This window comes from Diospyros lotus, chromosome 9 (genome assembly GCF_014633365.1).
Source record: "Diospyros lotus cultivar Yz01 chromosome 9, ASM1463336v1, whole genome shotgun sequence".
NCBI classification, from domain to species: Eukaryota; Viridiplantae; Streptophyta; class Magnoliopsida; order Ericales; family Ebenaceae; genus Diospyros; species Diospyros lotus.
This window is the reverse complement of record NC_068346.1, coordinates 37,312,263-37,331,014: the sequence shown is the minus strand read 5'-3', so window position 1 is coordinate 37,331,014 and position 18,752 is coordinate 37,312,263. Positions and strand designations below refer to the sequence as shown.

The 18,752-nt window shown below is 30.7% G+C and overlaps 1 protein-coding gene across 1 annotated transcript; it reads left to right on the top strand.

The window, feature by feature from the left end:
• Window positions 1-855: 855 nt before the first annotated feature.
• On the top strand, window positions 856-2,772 carry LOC127810698 (2-oxoglutarate-dependent dioxygenase 19-like). The gene is made up of 4 exons (XM_052350307.1): window positions 856-1,260; window positions 1,387-1,625; window positions 1,796-2,123; window positions 2,252-2,772. The coding sequence occupies exons 1-4, from the start codon at window positions 949-951 to the stop codon at window positions 2,504-2,506; spliced, it is 1,134 nt and encodes a 377-aa protein (XP_052206267.1). The 5' UTR covers window positions 856-948; the 3' UTR covers window positions 2,507-2,772.
• Window positions 2,773-18,752: the final 15,980 nt, after the last annotated feature.

The window sequence follows — 18,752 nt, the reverse complement described above, 5'->3', positions numbered from 1 at the left end:
TGTACTATATTATGTGTCTAATAAATACAAATGCATAATATATTAATATAAAAACGTGACATCAAGTATCACTCCAAACTATCTAAGTAGAATTTCCGTTCATCAAAAGATGAACGGTTGGTAAACAAAAATTGAGGAATTTAATGGGTCGCCAAACTCATTATTAAGAGGTTAGTAAATTTTAAATACCTAAATTTAACTTCAACAAAATCATTGATTCCGGAATAACTGCGGGACGGTGGGTGATCCATCCACCCGTTACTTGGACTTTACACGCGGGGCCCTGCGGTAATTCTAGAAGGCCCTGAACACGCGGCAAGCCGGTTGAAATGATGTTATTTTTCTTATTAGTAAGTATATATGATGCCGCCCAACCACGAAATTATTATTAATGCTCTTGACTTTATGATGAACTCAATTAAAAAAATTAAATATGAGAGACTCTGAGAGTAAGCATATTCAATTAAAAAAAAATGTGAAGCTCACCACCCGTGTCAGTGTGGCACATTCACATGGAGTGCAATTTTGCTCATCTTTTTTAATGGGGTGACCATCACTCTCAGTGCTTTGAAGGTAAAAAATAACAGAATGGCATAGTGTGATTTTGTTCACCCCTTTTTAATGGATGACTATCATCCTTAGTACTGTGTCGTTATTTTTTATTCTCAAAATATTGAAGGTGATGGTCAGTACGTTAAAAGGGGTGAACAAAATCGCACTCCAATTCACATGACCCCTGCAACGGGAGGCTACTACGTCAAGGATTACAGGATGCTACTTTCCCGAAATGGCGGCCTAAACCCATCTCCCTCCACCCCAGCAGCTGTATATATATGTGGGCATGGACATGGCGAATCCTTCACCGCAACCCAACACAGACACAGAGAAGAAGTACTAACCAGCATATACACATAGATAGATACATATAGAAAAATCAATTAATTATTAATGGCTTCGGCAGCAGCTCCAGCATTTCACCAAAGCTCGCTAGACAGCAGCAGTGGTGGTGGCGCTGCTTTGAATGCGCCAAAGCCAGTGAGCGTGAAAGAGTTGTTAGACTCCTCCACCGACTCCTCCACTGCCATCCCTACCAACTACAACACCTCTTCGTTTCTGAATGAACCTGCCGTTTCAGAGCCAGATGATCAGGAATCCATTCCCGTCATTGATTTCGGCTTGCTCACCTCTCCCGATCCCAATCAACGCTCCCAAGCCGTTCAAGACCTCACCAAGGCCTGCGAGGAATGGGGTTTCTTCTTGGTGCGTTATTAATTAATTAATTCTGTGTAGTTTTGGTCTTCAATTGATTACACGCACAGTTTTTCATTAATTAATTAGCATGTGTTTAAATGTATTTAATTGTTCTAATATGAATGATCTCGAAAGCTGGTAAATCACGGGGTGCCGGAGAGTTTGATGAAGGAGACGGTGGAAGCATGCGACAGATTCCTGAATCAGACGATGGAGGAGAAGCTGAAATTCGCCGGAAGAGATGTGTGGGAGCCCATCAGATTCGGGACCAGCATCGACATCAAGGTGGCTGCGAATTGCTTCCTCTGGAGGGATTTCTTGAAGTTGTTTGTGCATCCACACTTCAACGCTCCCACCAAACCAGAGGGACTCAGGTTCCCACTCCCAACCCCAACCCCACCAAATATCTACAATTTGCTTCACCTTTACTGCTCTTTTCTTTATCAACTTCTATTCGAGAAGAAGAACTATATATTACTATATATATAATTATAAAGTTCTGTAACGCTTTGTAATCGTGGTGTGGTGTGGCTTGTTCTGGCAGTGAGGTGGTGCAAGAGTACAGCAAAAGAACTCGCCAAGTGGTCCAGGAATTGCTGAGAGGGATATCAGAGGGGTTGGGGATGGAAAGAGGATTCATTGAGAAGGCCATGAATTTCGAATCAGGTTTCCAGCTCTTCGCAGCCAACCTGTACCCGCCATGCCCCCAGCCGGAGCTTGCCATGGGGATTCCGGCGCATGCCGATCACGGCCTCCTCACCATTCTCATCCAGAACGGAGTCGACGGCCTACAAATTCAGCACAAGGGCAAGTGGTTCAGCGCCAAGCCCATCCCCAACTCCCTTGTCGTGAACACCGCCGATCAACTCGACGTGAGTTAATTAATCAAATTAAATTACCCTTAATTTTCCAGTAATTAAATTAATTAATTAAGACAAGGACATGCTCACTCATCTCTCTTCCTCACGTCACTTCTCGTACGTGATTCATTCATTATCAGATATTCACCAACGGAAAGTACAAGAGCATTATGCACAGAGCGGTGGTGAACAGCAAATCTGCGAGGATGTCCATAGCAGTGGCTCATGGACCATCACTGGACACAGAGGTTAGCCCGTCGCCGGAGTTGATGGAGAAGGAAGGCCGGCCGGCGGTGTTCAAGCCAATGAAGTACAAGGAATACATGGAGCTTCAGCAGACGAAGCCCACTCCTGGGGTACCCTGCTCCGAGCTTATTCGCATTCGGACCCCTTAAGAGGCAACCTTCCTCCTCTGTCTTATTCCAAGACTCTTTTTCCAAGATTGCTGCTTGCCATTGACCTGTCGGCTCGGCTGTCGCTGAATAAGGATCGATTGACCACTTTAGAATAAATTTTGAAAATTACTGTATTCTTACTTTTATGTGAACAAATCTACTCAAAATTAATCATCTGAATGTGTTTGTGATACGTAAAATATTTAAATAATTTGACATTATAAATTTAATAAAATATTAAATATAAATAATAGACCACATCTGTATATTCATCATTGAATAAGATTTTATATGGTTCAATCTATGTTGAGTGACAATCATAACAACGGATTTAAAATTAAAATTGATCTTAAGAGTTAAGATTTTTCTCTCACTATCTCTAAGCAATAAAAAATCCTCTAATAAATAAATTATAATTAAAAATCATTATTTAAAATAGTAAAAAAAAAAGTCCAACCACTACGACAATGAATTTTCTACAGGGCCAGACAGATTGACAGACAAGCTTACAGAATGAGATTAAAAGACTAAAATACCCTCGCCCATATTGTATTCCCATATTACATTGAAAAAAGTACAATGTAATATGAGTGATGATATTTTAATTTTTTAGCTCCTATTCTATAAATTTGTCTAACTCTCAAGAATTTTTCTATGACAATAGAAGTGAAAACGTTGTGACGTTGGTACGAAACATTTCAAGGTATGAGAATGGCACCACGATCCCATGGATGGTCAAACGGTTTGCATCAATGCATTTTGTGGCGCATTGCCGGTGAAACTTATGGAACAGTTTGTGGTGTGGTGCAGTTATAAGAAAATTTTAAATTATGAGGTGAAAATACACTTTAAAAAAATATTTTAATAATGTTCATCTCTATTTATAATTTAAATATTATGAGTGACACCCATTTTCACACATTATATTTGATGAAAATATTTAGTTTGAATGTGTTATGGTTTCAACATAACAATAGATTTATTGACTAAAAACGTCGTCGTCGAGCACTTGGAATTTACCAAAAAAAAAGATCAAATGGCACAGAGAAGTCACCATACAAATATTTTAATATTTAAATCAAACACTAAAAATAATGGAGACTTGAAGGTTGTATCAAAACCAGTATCATAGACTTATTTTTTTTTAGAATGAGAGCCTAGTTATTTTCTTATAGAGAAACATGGAGTTTTTCAAGATCTTCTAGAATTAAGATTCTTACAAATAATATTTATTTTAATATTCTAAATCTCATTAGGATTATAATTCATTATAGATAATATTTATCCTTTTCATAAAATTCTCGAAAGTATTTTTAGATATCAAAGTTATCTTGTTCGTGATTTGTTCAGGACCCCCTCTTTCAATTTAAAGAAAAATTTATTATGTAGGACCCCTTCTTCCTTATTAAAGGAAAATTTACTGTCTCTAGGGGACACAAATGATCCCTCAATATAGGTTTTCAGGAGACCTGGCCTCCCAACCATCTATCATCAGGTAGTCACCAAGCACCAGTTTATGAAAGGTTTTTCGAATTTTGGTCTTGCTGGGAGATTGTATAGTCTCTCGATTGTGATTGGTCTCCTGGTTGTGGTCGGGCTTGGTCTCTCGATTTTTTGATTTTGTCAAAAAAAAAATATTTTTTTAAATTCCCTTAATTTTTGGGGACTTTTTTGAGTATTTTTTTTGATCTTTTTACTTTGACACGTCATAATAAAATTTTACAAATTATATCTAAATAAATGGAAGAAGTTGAAGGTGTCCCTTGCCTTGGTATCAGGTTGTCCTATCTCACCTGCCAAGTGGTTTGAAGGTGGGACAAATTAGTGTTCCAACTACAATGTTCAAGAACAAACAAACAAACAAAAAATAACGCACAAAAGGAAACAAACAAAAAATAAAATTAAAAATAAAATGGGGGTGGGAGTTGCCAAACAAACACTCCATTGTTGGGATTATTGAATAAACCCTTAAACTGGCCAATCCAATTGCATATCCTAAGGATCTCAATAAATGTGTCTTTAAAGCATCACAACATACCATTTTTGTAGGGCCCCCCCCCCCCATGAAAGCTTAATTTGACACCTCTTCCAAACACTTCCGAGCGAGTGATGTTATGCTTCAACAAATTAAAGCTTGCTAATTAAGCTTTCCTACTTGAATCATCGATCCTTAATGCTTTTTACCTCCTTCTCATGTGTTTGTAGCTTTTTGTTTTATCTGGATGTCTCAACACTACTTCCAATACCACTGTCTTTTATAGGTTGCTTAGAAGACAAATTTGGAAAAAATAAAAAAGGTAGATCAATGATATTTTGGGAAAGTTGTAGTCGATTGATTTGTTTTGGAATTCACTTTAGAATCAATATCAAAAACTTGAGAGTCTAGTTAATTATAGAAAATATTTTTTATTTTTTAATTCCAATTTTCTATTGATACCTAATAGTATTAGTGAGGTTGAGATGATCTCCAGGCCGAGTTCAGTCAACTTTAGTTATTCTCCCATTAAATCCTAAATAATATTAATCTTAGTTACCAAAAAAAGATGAATTATTGTAACTTGTTGGTTAGCCTTTTATCTCTTTTGATTTGATTCAATGGGCTTCAAGTGACTGCTTGAGGACACATGCACAGAGGATTGTTAATTTACCTCACTTTCTCCACTCAATTACTTAATTAGATGATTTAGTCGATTGCTATTAGGGATAGTCAAAAGTAATATTGATCACCTGATTGAAGATTTCACATAAATTTGAGTATAACATGCACATACTCAATTGAACCTTGCAATATTTATTGAAATATTTGATTATAATAAACCCAACGCTTATCTACCCGATTGCTAACATATGAATACTCGAGTGATGATTTAAAAGTTGGTTAAAAATGAACTTTCGCATTACATTCACTCAATTACTAGACTCAATGGCCTTCATTTTTTCTTTATTTTCTCTCTTCTTTCACACTTGTTTCAACTCCCTCAAATGAGAGATCATCCCTCAATTTATAAGACTCATAACTTTCTAATAATGAAGCCAATTAATATGAAGGATTTGTGTTTTATTTTTATTTTTGAAATATTCCTTTTCTTGTGAAATATAACTTCACACGCGCATTAAATTAATGTTTTGATGATAAAATATTAAAACAAAACATTAATTAATGTTAAATCAATATTCGAGTAAAGTCTTCTAGAAATTGAGTGAATGTAATACAAAAGTTAGTTTTAACTAACTCTAACTTTTAACTAACTTTTGAACCATCACTTGAGTATTCACGTGTTAGTAATCAAGTAGATAAATGTTTGGGCTTACCGTAATCAAGTATCTCAATAGATATTACAAGGCTCAATTGAGTATATGCATCTTGTACTCAAATATCTCTCTCTAAAATCTTCAATCGAGTGATCGAAATTGTTTTGGACTATCTCTATATAATAGTAATCTTGTAAATAATCCAAGAAATTGAATGAAAAAAGTGAGCTGAAATATCAAATTTCTGTGTTTGTATCCTCAATTGACTAAGGGGGAGTTTGGCTTACCATTTTTTTTCCCCATAACTTTTAAGTTATTTAGCTTTTAAGTTAAAAGTTGAGTAGTGCTTAAACTAATAAGATGTTTTGATAAATATGTTTTTCATCTATCAATTAATAGTTATGTGTCTAGTTTGAAAGAGCTGATAAGCTATCAAAACTTGACAAAAAGACTAAAATAGACATAGTATTAAATGATGTAAAATTTTACCATTAGATGTTAATAAATTATACGCAATTATTAAAAATATATTAATATAATATTATTATATATATATTATATATAACAATAATATATATTATTATCAAGGTTATTAAAATCGGGATTTTAAGTGGGATCGACAAAGGGTCTATAAAATCGTATCGTAAAATCGAATCGTAAAATCGTAAGATTTTAGAGATAATTAAAAATACCCTTTAATTTTTGTAAATATATGTGTATAATAACATAATTTTGTAGAAAATGAATTAATATCATTTAATAACCTGATTATTCTTTATTATAATTCAAAAGATGATACTTTTAAAATATAGCTCAAAAACTAGCAGGTTGGTATAGGCAATTTAGAGGCAAAATATAGGTAATTTAGAGGTAAAATATAGCTTAAAATTCTTTATAGGATGCTTCCAACGTCTTCCATTAGATTTAGATTGCAATTTTTTCTTGATTTAGCATTGATTAAATCAAGTAATATCCCGATTTGGAGTTGGGTGGTCCATTAATTAATTATTTGTTTGTCTTGATTTACTTATGCAATCAATGTTAGATCAAGTAAAAATTATAATTTAAATCAAGTAAATTGGAACTTATGCAATTAATGTTAGATGCTATGTGATATTGGAATTTATGCAATCAATGTTAAATCAAGTTCCAATTTAGAGGCAAAATATAACAATTCATTGCATAAGTTCCAATGTCAGATGCTATGGACATTGAGACATTGGAAGCATCCTATAAATTACAACTTAAATCAATGGAGGTCTTTGAACCGTAAAATCGTTTGGGGATCTTTGAAGCGTAAAATCGTAAAATCGTACATGTAAAATCGAGATTTTATAGGATTTTATCCCAAATTGGATTTTACATGGGATTTGAATCGTTTGGGGGTCTTCGAATCGTAAAATCGTACGCGTAAAATCGAGATTTTAACAACAATGATTATTATGTATTATATATATACATATAATATATGTGTTACGCTATTATATATATATACATACATACACGCAACGAGCGATGGGGGCACAAACGAAGGAGATAAAGTTAGGGACAATGGTGGATAGTTGTTGATAGGGCGATAGACAACTGGCGATGGAGGAGAAGTTGAAGCAGATGGGGGTAGCAATCGATGGGGGCGATGACCGACAGGAAGCTACTAGTGGGGGCAACGGCCGACGGGAAACGGCCAGTGGGGGCAATGACGATGGCTAACAGTGGCGACTAGAAGAGCTGGGGCTACAGATGACGGGAGACAGAGGTTGAAGAAGAAGAGTATGGTTGGAAATTAGCAAAAATGATGAGGGTAAAATAGTAAATTTAACAGTCAACGCAGTTTATATATAAGGAGCATTTTGTAAAAGTTCACTCATTAGCTTTTGCAAAATGTTGTATGGTAGTGTTTAAGCTACTTAGCATAAACGCTGGTGAGGTGTACCTAAACACCTAATTAGTTTTTTCTTAATAGCTTATAAGTTGTTGATACAGCTTATAAACGGTCAAATCAACAAGCCAAACACCTTCTAAGAGAAATTGACAATAAAATATATCATTTATTTAGTCAAGTAAGGGAATCTCTTAATCGAGTATTAGATAGGCCACAATGTGTCAAGTCTATGTACTTTGACAGTAATCAATAAGATTTATGTTTAATTGAGTATCTTGTTTCTTAGTTGAGTAGTCTTAAACTATAGTCGAATACTTTATACTAAACTAAGAACATATCTTTGTATCTCATTTTTTCAATTGACTATCAAGTATTTAATATTCAAGTAGTGTTATTATGCAATCAAGTACTTATAAGACTTAGTCGAGTAAATTTACATAAACAGAAAATGGGTCTCTCTATTCTAAATAATAATTGACTAAGTGAAATATGCATAAGTTGAGCTTAATTAACTCACCAAAATCCACTCAACTAAATGTTAAATTCAATTGAGTATCTTTATTGTTGACTCGATTATTTACATGTTGAAATTGAAAAATATTGTCATTACTAGCCGTTGTACATAGTGATAAAAGTACACAGCTTTGATCGTTTGAGCGACTTATGTCTTCCCAGATGCACCACAAACTAGGGCATGGAACTTCAGCAAACGAAGCCCATTCCTAGGGTACCCTGCTCCAACCTTATTCGCATTCAGACTCCTTAGGCAACCTTACTCCTTTGTCATATTCCAAGATTATGTGAACAAATCTAGAGGGTGTTTGGCTTATCGTTGTTTGAGATCGCTTGCAAGTCTTTCTATTTAAATATTGTGTAAAGCTTTAAAGTTTTAAAGATGATTGTATTTAAATAAATATGCTTTAAATTGTGATTTATATAATTATATGTTTAGTTTAAAAAAATTGATAAATTATTAAAATTTAATAAAAAGATTAAAATAGACATATTGTTGAATAATAATATAAATAAAATTTATAAAAATACTATTTTTATAAAAATAAAATAAATTTTTTATCATTAAATGTTGATAAATTTTATTTAATTATTAAAAATATATTAATATAATATTTTATATTTAAATTTAAGTTTAATTTATAAATATATGTTAAACATATTAATACAATAGATATTAAAATAAGGGTGAGACAACGACAACAAGCTGGAGAAGACGATGCCGTGATGGAGGTTGGAGGCGACAAGCAGGGGGTGATGGTGATGGACTGGAGGCGACGATACCGCAATGGGCTAGGCCCGACGATGAAGGAAGAGATGGAGGCAACGATGACAACGATGGGTTATGGCAGCAATGATGGGTTGGAGAATGTTTAAGAGCAAAGATTGGAAATATTAGAATTTTTTGAGAGCAAAATTGCAAAATATTTGGTCAACCAAATAAGCTTGGGAGAATTTTCTAAAATGATGTTAGAACAACATTTAAGCTTAACTTTTAAACTCTTTAATTTTTAACAAACATATAACTAAATAAGTACGTATTTAAACAAAATGGCAGTTTATAAACGATCAAACCACTAAGCCAAGCACCCTTTACTCAAAATTAATAACCTTAATGTGTTGTGTGATACGTAAAATATTTAAATGATTTGATATTATAAATTTAATAGAACATTAAATATAGATGACATATGTATATTCATCATAAAATAGAATTTTGTATGATTCGATCTGACACTGAATGATGGTCACAAAAACAAATCTCAAATCAAAATTGATCTTAGACAGCAAGATTTTCCGCCCACTACTTCTAAGACATGTAAGATAAAAAAAAAAAAACCATAAATAAACCCTACCTAAAAATTATTATTTAAAGTAGTGAGGAAAAGATTTAACCATAAATAAATTATTTGTTTAACACCCTCCTATTGTAGGTTAATTAATTACGACATACACTTTGGTTCAAAGCCACACATCCATCGCACAAATGCACAACCACAGCCCATACCTCACTCACATGTAATGGATTTTAAAATTTAACAATGTGAGGGACATTTCAACCTTGGTGGTTGGAAGAAGACTCTCCGTCTCCGACCGTTGGGGTTCAGATCACCTTCGAACCCTAGGGTTCATAGGCGATCGATCCAATCAAATCAGCATAATGAGAAGACTTGCGACCCTCGTCCTAGTTGCAAACACTGGTTGTTTTGTAAGAGAGAGATGTAAACAATTTAGTGATAACGTTTCTTTCGGCCCTTTCTTTCTCTCTCTCTCCTAGGACCATTCGAGTTGCCCCGCCAAGAGCTAGATCAGATCCACTCAACACTTGATTAAGACCTCGAGAATTTATCATCACAGCCTCAATAGAATTTGGAACTTGGAAGCAATGGTGATGGCGAAGGCAATGAACAATAATGTGACGATATACATATATATATATACACATGCACGCATAGACATACAATGTGCAAAACACACACACCCAAAGGGGGGTTGATTTTTGGAGATGAAATCATTAGCTCCTCAATTTGGCACAAAGAAGGGTAACCACCCTTAGAAACATCCCATTACTTTACCAGAAGCCATATTCATTGCTTGGGTCACAACTTTTTCATTAAGGGCTCGTTCTGCCATAGAATATGCAAATGAAAAGAAAAGGAAATAAGATAAGGTGATTCACATAGATTTTTTTGTAAGGACTATTGAGTTTGGCTTAGAAAATCATCGGCTCTCAAACAATCACTGTGGAGATAAAGATCACCTTTCTAAGGAGATGGGCAACGACCCTTGCAAATTCCTTACTCCCTATGTTGAGCCTCGAGTGTGGAAGTTCCCCAAACTCTAGGGTTCAGAAAAGTTGGACTTCCCTTAACCCTAGGGTATGGCGAAGTCCAACTTCCCCGAATCCTAGGGTTTGGGAACTCAAATTTCCTGAACCCTAGAGTTCGGGGAACTCCAACTTCCTTGACTTGCAAGTTTACGATGACAACAAATGGTATTACAATTCGTGTACTTACTTTTTCGTCAAATGATTTTTAGTGTTGTTCTTCTGAGTAGATATTCTCTTTCTTGTCAAACTCTGCCCATGTCGTCAACATTTAAGTGTAGTCATCCATGGTTGAACCCTAACTAACTGGTATAATAAGGAGAAAATGGCTGAGTAATGGGGGGGGTGAAACAACAGGGAATAAGTGACCTCTTTGCTATGGTAAGGAGAAAATGGCTTTGTAGAGGTGGACATGAAATAACACGGAATGAATTACAAAGTTTGGCTGGTGAGTAAAAAGTGCGATGGTAGTTGGTTGCGTAATGGTGAGTAGTTAAGCATTGAAGAGTTGAATGGAGGGTGAAGAGTTGAATGGAGGGTAAAATTGGATTTTCATTTGAGGCTATTTTAGGTATATTAAGAAGTGATAGCGAAGAGAAAAAAGTATGGCTGCGAATAAAATTTTCCTTCTATTAAGTTAATGAAGGAATATTACGCCAGTACCCTATTAAGTTACATTATACGCTCTTGCAAATGAGTTTAGATTTTATAGTGTTTTAGGTAACGTTCCTTATAATAGTAAGATAAGGGAGTATTAAAATAAATTTGAAATATTTTTTAGATCAATATATAGAATGATCAAAATAAAACAGAGAAACATTTCAAAATTTATATAAACTATTCATTAAATTTTTTAAATTTAATGAGAATTATATTTTTTTTTCTATATGTTTTTTAAATGCATATGATAAGCACCAAAATAATATTTTTTTACCAAAAATATCCCTATTACTAAATTCATTCAAAAATGTATGTTAACATTAATAATAAATTTATGATTAAAATAATATTTTATGTTTAATGTGAATTGTCAAAAAAAAAAAAGTATTTTATTTTCTAAATTTACGTTTAAAAATAGATTCTAGAAAAACTAGAAATAATTATTGATGGAATTATAATAATTCCACATAGATAATTAAAAATTGTCAAAATATATTTTCATAATGGATAATAAAATATAAAATTGAATAAAATAATTTAAAAAATCAGTGAAAGAAATTTGTATTAGATAATAAAATATATATAGAGAGAGAAATTTAAATTTTAAAAATCGGTGAAAGGAATAATTTCATTTAAATTTTAAATTTTTTCAAAACATATGACAGTTTAAAAATGAATTAAATGATATTAATTATAAGATTTAAATAAATAAGTTCTTTTAAAAACAATCTTATTGAAAAAATAAGACTTAATAAATTTAAATTTTAAAAATATATTAAATTATATTAATTATTCTACAAGAGGCATATAGGTAATATAAATTTTACCTGTAAAATATCAGATAAATTTATTTGGAGGAAGTTAGATAAATATATCTATAAAAAGTAAAATAAGAATTCATATGAGGATTTTTTTTCAAATAAGTTCAAATAAATTTAACAAATAAATTAATAATAACAAACATTCAAAATATTTTTATATATATGATATTTTTCACCTCATATCTTGATTAATAAATATTACTGTAATAAAGATTGAGTTTGGGTCGAACCCAAATCCATTCACCCTATTTAAATTGCAAGTTGGTCAAGTTAGAGAAAACCTTTTTCTTTAGGATGAGCAACATTTCAAAATAATCGAATTAAAGTAGTCAAAATTACTAATTATTCAAAGTGCAGATCGAATCAATTCGATTTCCAAGATTGTATATATTAATTACATAAATCTCACTACATTTTCATACTATGTGGTCAATTTCTGCCAAGCACACGTTTTCGTTTCTTTTGTTTGTTTTTTGTTTTTTTTGTCAATTTCACACCATAAGAATCAAATAATTTATTATTATACGTTTTGGCATGATATGAACTAAGAGAAACTAAATGTAAAATTATAAAAATTAGAAAGTGTTTTACCTTCAAGATAAATAATAAATAAATCATTTACTAATTGTCACTCGTTAAGATACATTTAATATACTTTTTATTTTTAACACTTATTATGTTATAGGCAAAATTTTATTAAATGATCAAAAAAAAGTTTAAAAGTTCAAAATAATTTTTTTGACGAAAAAAAATGTAATTTTTCCTTATTAAGGGATCTCTCACAAAGCGCAAACAAAATAAATCTGACATTTGAAAATCGGGTTAATTACACCAATAATAACTCAACTTTGCATTCTATTAGTATTTGGTCACTGAACTTTGAAATGTTACCTGTTAGTCACTGATATTTCAAAACGGTTACTGCTTAGTCACTGAACTTTGAAATATCATCTGTTAGTCACTGATATTTCAAAATTGTTACTGTTTAGTTACTGAACTTTAAAATATTACATATTAATCACTGATATTTCAAAACTGTTACACTGAACTTTAAAATATTACCTGTTAGTCACTAATATTTCAAATTTGTTTCTCATTCGTCACTCGTGAACTTAAAGTTCAGTGATTATCGAGTGACGGGTGAAAAAATGATTTTGAAATATCAATGATTAACAAGTAATATTTTAAAGTTCAGTGACTAAGCAGTAACAGTTTTAAAATATCAGTGATTAATAGATAACATTTTAAAGTTCAGTGGCTAGATAGTAACAATTTTGAAATATCAGTGACTAACAGGTAACATTTCAAAGTTCAATGACTAAACAGTAACCGTTTTGAAATATCAGTGACTAACATTTCAAAGTTCAATGACTAAACAATAACTTTATGAGGCACAACAATTAAGTGCCCTATAAAATATTATTTTAAGGCACAATTTAAAAAAGTGCCCCAATAAAACAACTTTAATGAGGCACGATAATGAAATACCCTAATAGACAAATATAAGTGTCTTAATAAATAAATCTAATAGGGCAGAATTTTTGAAATGCCCAATTAAAATAATTCTAACAAGACACTCTAATAAAGTGCCCTAATAGAAAAATCTTAAGTGCCCCAATAGAATAATTCTAATAAAACTTAGATATACTATAAAATAAACATAGGCACATATATTAATAAGATAATGTGTAGATTAGGTGGTCATGCGTGTGCAAGAAGAAGGAAATGTTCAAGGTTAGAGCTGAGGGAGAAATAAGTTAGAGTTAAGAGATGGTCTTGTGGGGGATATGAAAAATAAATTTATAGTGATTTTTGAGGCATTTTTAAATGTCGTAACAAACTTAAATTTATAGTTGTTTTTGAGGCATTTATAAGTGTCTTAATACGTTTTTGAGGCACAGTTACATGAGGCATTATTATTAATGCCCTAATAGTTAAAATGTCCTAATAAACTATCTATTAAGGTATTTTTAAATGCTTCTTAATTCAAAATTTGTTGTAGTGACAAGTAACATTTCAAAGTTCAGTGACCAAACAGTAATAGAATGCAAAGTTGAATTATTGTTAGTGTAATTAACTCTTTGAAAATCCTACAAAAAGGATAGATATAATTCATGAGAATCTTAATACTAATGGAGCTCGAAATATTAAGATAAACATTATTTAAAAAATCTTTCATTTTAAGGGAATTAGGAAAGTTTCGTGTTCCTCTATAAATAAATAGACTTTTATCTCAAAAGATATATGTACTTGATACTAACTTTAATTCAAATTTTAAGTCTTTAATATCTGACTTAAAAAATATTTACACAGGAATTTTTATGTATTCTTTGATTATTTTCTATTTTGTAGACTCTAAATGATTTAACGATAATATTTTTAGTTAAAAAATTTATTATTATATTCAAATGATAATACTATTAAATATTATTATTAATTAATAGTAAACACATCGCATTCAAAATAATTTTGGGTCCAATCCGAACAGCTAATGAAAGGACAAATATTAATAAAGTGTAAACAAAGTTAGAAAAAGGTCCATTTGTACACAGATGGAGATGGAGTAGCTGAGGCCGAGGTGTGACAAAAACAACGTGACTGCAACGAAGACTCGAGTGGCAGTGTAACGTCTCGTTTGCTCGCCAATTTTGAACCATTCGAGCCAACTTTTCTCATCCACAATTAATTGATTTCTTCCTTACGTGTGCGAGTGTCGAATGACGTTAACTATTGTTGGTATGATTGTTCTTACATAGTTTTCGATGTTCGTGTTTTTAATTATATTAAAAAAAATAAATTATAAGTTCGGCATTTAACCCTTGCATAGAACGAGAATTGAAATCGCAATTCACTAAATTAACATCAGCATATTATTCATCCGACCACTAAACTTATGTCTTGGTGACAACGTTAATTATTGTTTGGTTTAGAACGTATAGTGCCTCTTTAATAATTAAAAAATATAATATTTTAATATCTTAACAATTAAGTTTTTATCGTGACAGAATATTAACGAGTCTATGAATACGCTTGTTTCTGCAAGTAATACATTACATGGATAATCAATTGATACTATTTGAATATGTTGACTAATTTATTGTGTTCTTTTAATAATTAAAAATATAGTATTTGATCCTTAATGTGCAAAAAATCAAGATTTTATATCTTAACTATTAACAATTATTATTTTAAATTCTTATCTTTATTTAGAGTAAATAAAGTTGTTATTTATGTCACATAAAGCATACATGTAGAAAAAAAAAATGCCATATTATAAACTTATTATTTAAAGTGATAAGGAAAGGATTTAACCATAAATAAATTATTTATTTAAGAACTCTCTCGTTGCAAGATAATTAAATAATGACATACACTTTGGTTCAAAGTCACACATCCATTGCAAAGATGCACAACCACAGCCCATACCTTGCGCACACGTAATGGATTTTAAAATTTAACAACGTCGAAGACGATTCAACCCCGACGATTTATCCATCTCTGACTGCTGGGATTTGGATCGTCTCCGAACCCTAGGGTTCAGAGGTGGTTTATCCAGTCAGGTCAGAATAATGAGAAGACAATTATTCTGACTACAAACACTGGTTGCTCTATAAGAGAAATGTGTAAATAATTTAGTGATAACGTTTCTTCGTCTCCCCTTATAATAGTAAGATAAGGGAACATTAAGATAAAATTGAAATATTTTTTAAATTAAGATATGAAATGATCAAAATAAGACTGAGAAACATTTCAAAATTTATATTAGGCTGTTTGTTAAAAATTTTAAAATTCAATGAGAATTGTATTTTTTTTTCATATATTTGTTAAATGCATATGGTAAGTACCAAAATAAGAGTTTTTTTTTTTTTTTATCAAAATATCTCTATTACCAAATTCATTCAAAATTGTATGTTAACATTAACAACAAATTTATAATTAAAATAATATTTTATGATTAACGTGAATTGTTAAAAAATTAAAATTAAAAATAGTGTTTTATTTTCTAAATTTACGTTCAGAAATAGATTCTAAAAAGACTAGAAATAATTATTGATGGAATTACAATAATTCCACATAGATAATTAAAAATTACCCAAATATAATTTCATAATGGATAATAAAATACAAAATTGAATAAAATAATTTAAAAAAATAAGTGAAATGAATTTGTATTAGATAATAAAATATATATATAGAGAGAGAAATTTAAATTTTAAAAATCGGTGAAAGGAATAATTTTATTTAAATTTTAAAATTTTTCAAAACATATGACAATTTAAAAATGTATTAAATGACATTAATTATAAGATTTAAATAAATAAGTTCTTTTAAAACCAATTTTATTGAAAAAATAAGACTTAATAAATTTAAATTTTAAAAATTTATTAAATATATTAATTATTCTATAAGGGGCATAAAGATAATTTAAATTTATCTATAAAATATCAAATAAATTTATCTAGAGGGATTTAGATAAATTTATCTGTTAAAAATAAAATAAAAAATTACATGAGAATTTTTTCGAATAAGTTCAGATAAATTTAACAAATACATTGACAATGATAAATTTTCAACACTCTATGTAATCATTACGTAAATCATAAATGTCACTACATTTTCACATTATGTGGTCAATTTCTACTCAGACAAGTGTTTTCATTTCTTTTTTTTTTTTTTTTGGGGGGGGGGGTGGTTGGAGGTGTTGGAAATTTAGACAACACTTTCTCATTTCACACCTTATTGGAAGAACCAAATAATTTATTATTATATTGGACACCCACATTTCTCCGTGTGTGTCACACGTTTGACATTTGAAAATTTTACAAAAAAGATAGATATAATCCATGAGAATCCTACTATTAATAGATCTCGAAATATTAGAATAAACATTATCTGAAAAATCTCTCATTCTAAGAAAATTTGAAAAGTTTTATATTTCTCTATACAAAAATAGATTTTCATCTCAAGAGACGTATTTGATATTAATTTTAATACAAACTTCAAGTCTTCAGTGTCTGTCTAACTGAAAGAGTAGTTACACAAAAATTTTCATGTATTCTTTGATTATTTTCTGTTTTGTAAACTTTTTAACGATGTCATTTTTAGTTAAAAATTTTATTATTATACTTAAACGATAATACTACTAAATATTATTATTAATTGATAGTAAACACATCGCATTCAAAATAATTTTGGGTCCAATCCGAACAGCTAATGAAAGGACAAATACATTAACAATGTGTAAACAAAGTTAGAAAAAGGTCCATTTGTACACACATGGAGATGGAGTGGCTGAGGCTGAGGTGTGACAAAAACAACGTGACTGCATCGAAGACAGGAGTGGCAGTCTAACGTCTCGTTTGCTTGCCAATTTTGAACCATTCAAGCCAACTTTTCGCTTCAACAATTAATTGATTTCTTCCTTACGTGTGCAAGTGTCGGAAGACGTTAATTATTGATGGGATCAGTGTTTTTACTCGATTCTCCCCGTACTTGTATATTTAATTATATCAGAGAATTAGAGAAGTATATTACAAGTTAAGCTTTTAACTCTTATATAGGGTGAGAATTAAACTCACGACCCACCAGATTGACGCTGATATATTATTTATCTGATCGCTTGAGTTGTGCTCTAGCTACGACTTTAATTATTATTAGGTCTCTGTAATAATTAAAAAATATGATATTTTGATATTTTAACAATTAAATTCTTATCGTGACAGAATATTAATGAGTCTATGAATACGCTTGTTTCTATAATAACATGTTACATGGATAATCAGTTAAGATTATTTGAATATGGTGACAGGTTTATTGTGTTCTTTTAAGAATTAAAAAATATAGTATTTGACTCTTAATTTGTAAAAATATCAAGATTTCATATCTTAACTATTAAATATTATTATTTTAAATTCTTATCTCGACTTAGAATAAACAAAGTTGTTATTTATATCACGTAAACATGCACGTAGAAAAGAGAAAGTGTTATATCATTAAAAGATTACATCAGCTACATACATTAGATTAAAATTTACCTTGATGAAGAAAAGATCAAATTATCCATAATTTAGAAAAAAATCTTAAATCTCAAACATCTAAATATCTAAATCACTAATCCTACCTTCTTCTATTTTCAATCATAAAATATAATAGAACTAATTTTCATCATTTTTTTTTTGTTGAACTCGATTTCATTGCTATATCTATCTCTTATTTATATATTTTTTTAGTCGTTGAGATATAGAATTTTTTTAATTGTTAAGAAAACACAATAAACCAATAAAACTATTTAAATATTGTTAGCAGGTTATTCACATGACGTGTCACTTTTAAAAATGGACGCGTTCATACACATACTAATATTCTATCACAATAAAAATTTAAAATAATAATTTTTTAATAATTAATATATTAAATCTTAAAATTTTATATATTAAAAACTAAATATTAATTTGAAATTTATTAGTATGGGTGGAAGAATCTCAATGTAATGTGGAAGAATATTTCATAAGTCTTCTCACGTTGTTTAATTGTTGAAATTTAAGGTCGAATTTAGGGGTGTTCGCGGTGTGATTTGCCCGGTCTGAATCATTTTTAGCACGTCAAATTGCTAGTGCAGTTTTTCAACCAAACCAGACTGCGGTCTAGTTTGGTGCGGTTTACCGTGATTTTAAATGCTATTTAAAATCACTAAAAAAGATATTTAAAAATGGTAAATAAAAACACAAATATTGGTAAATAAAGACAATTAATTATAAATAAATAGGAGCAAAAATAAAATAAAATAGTGTA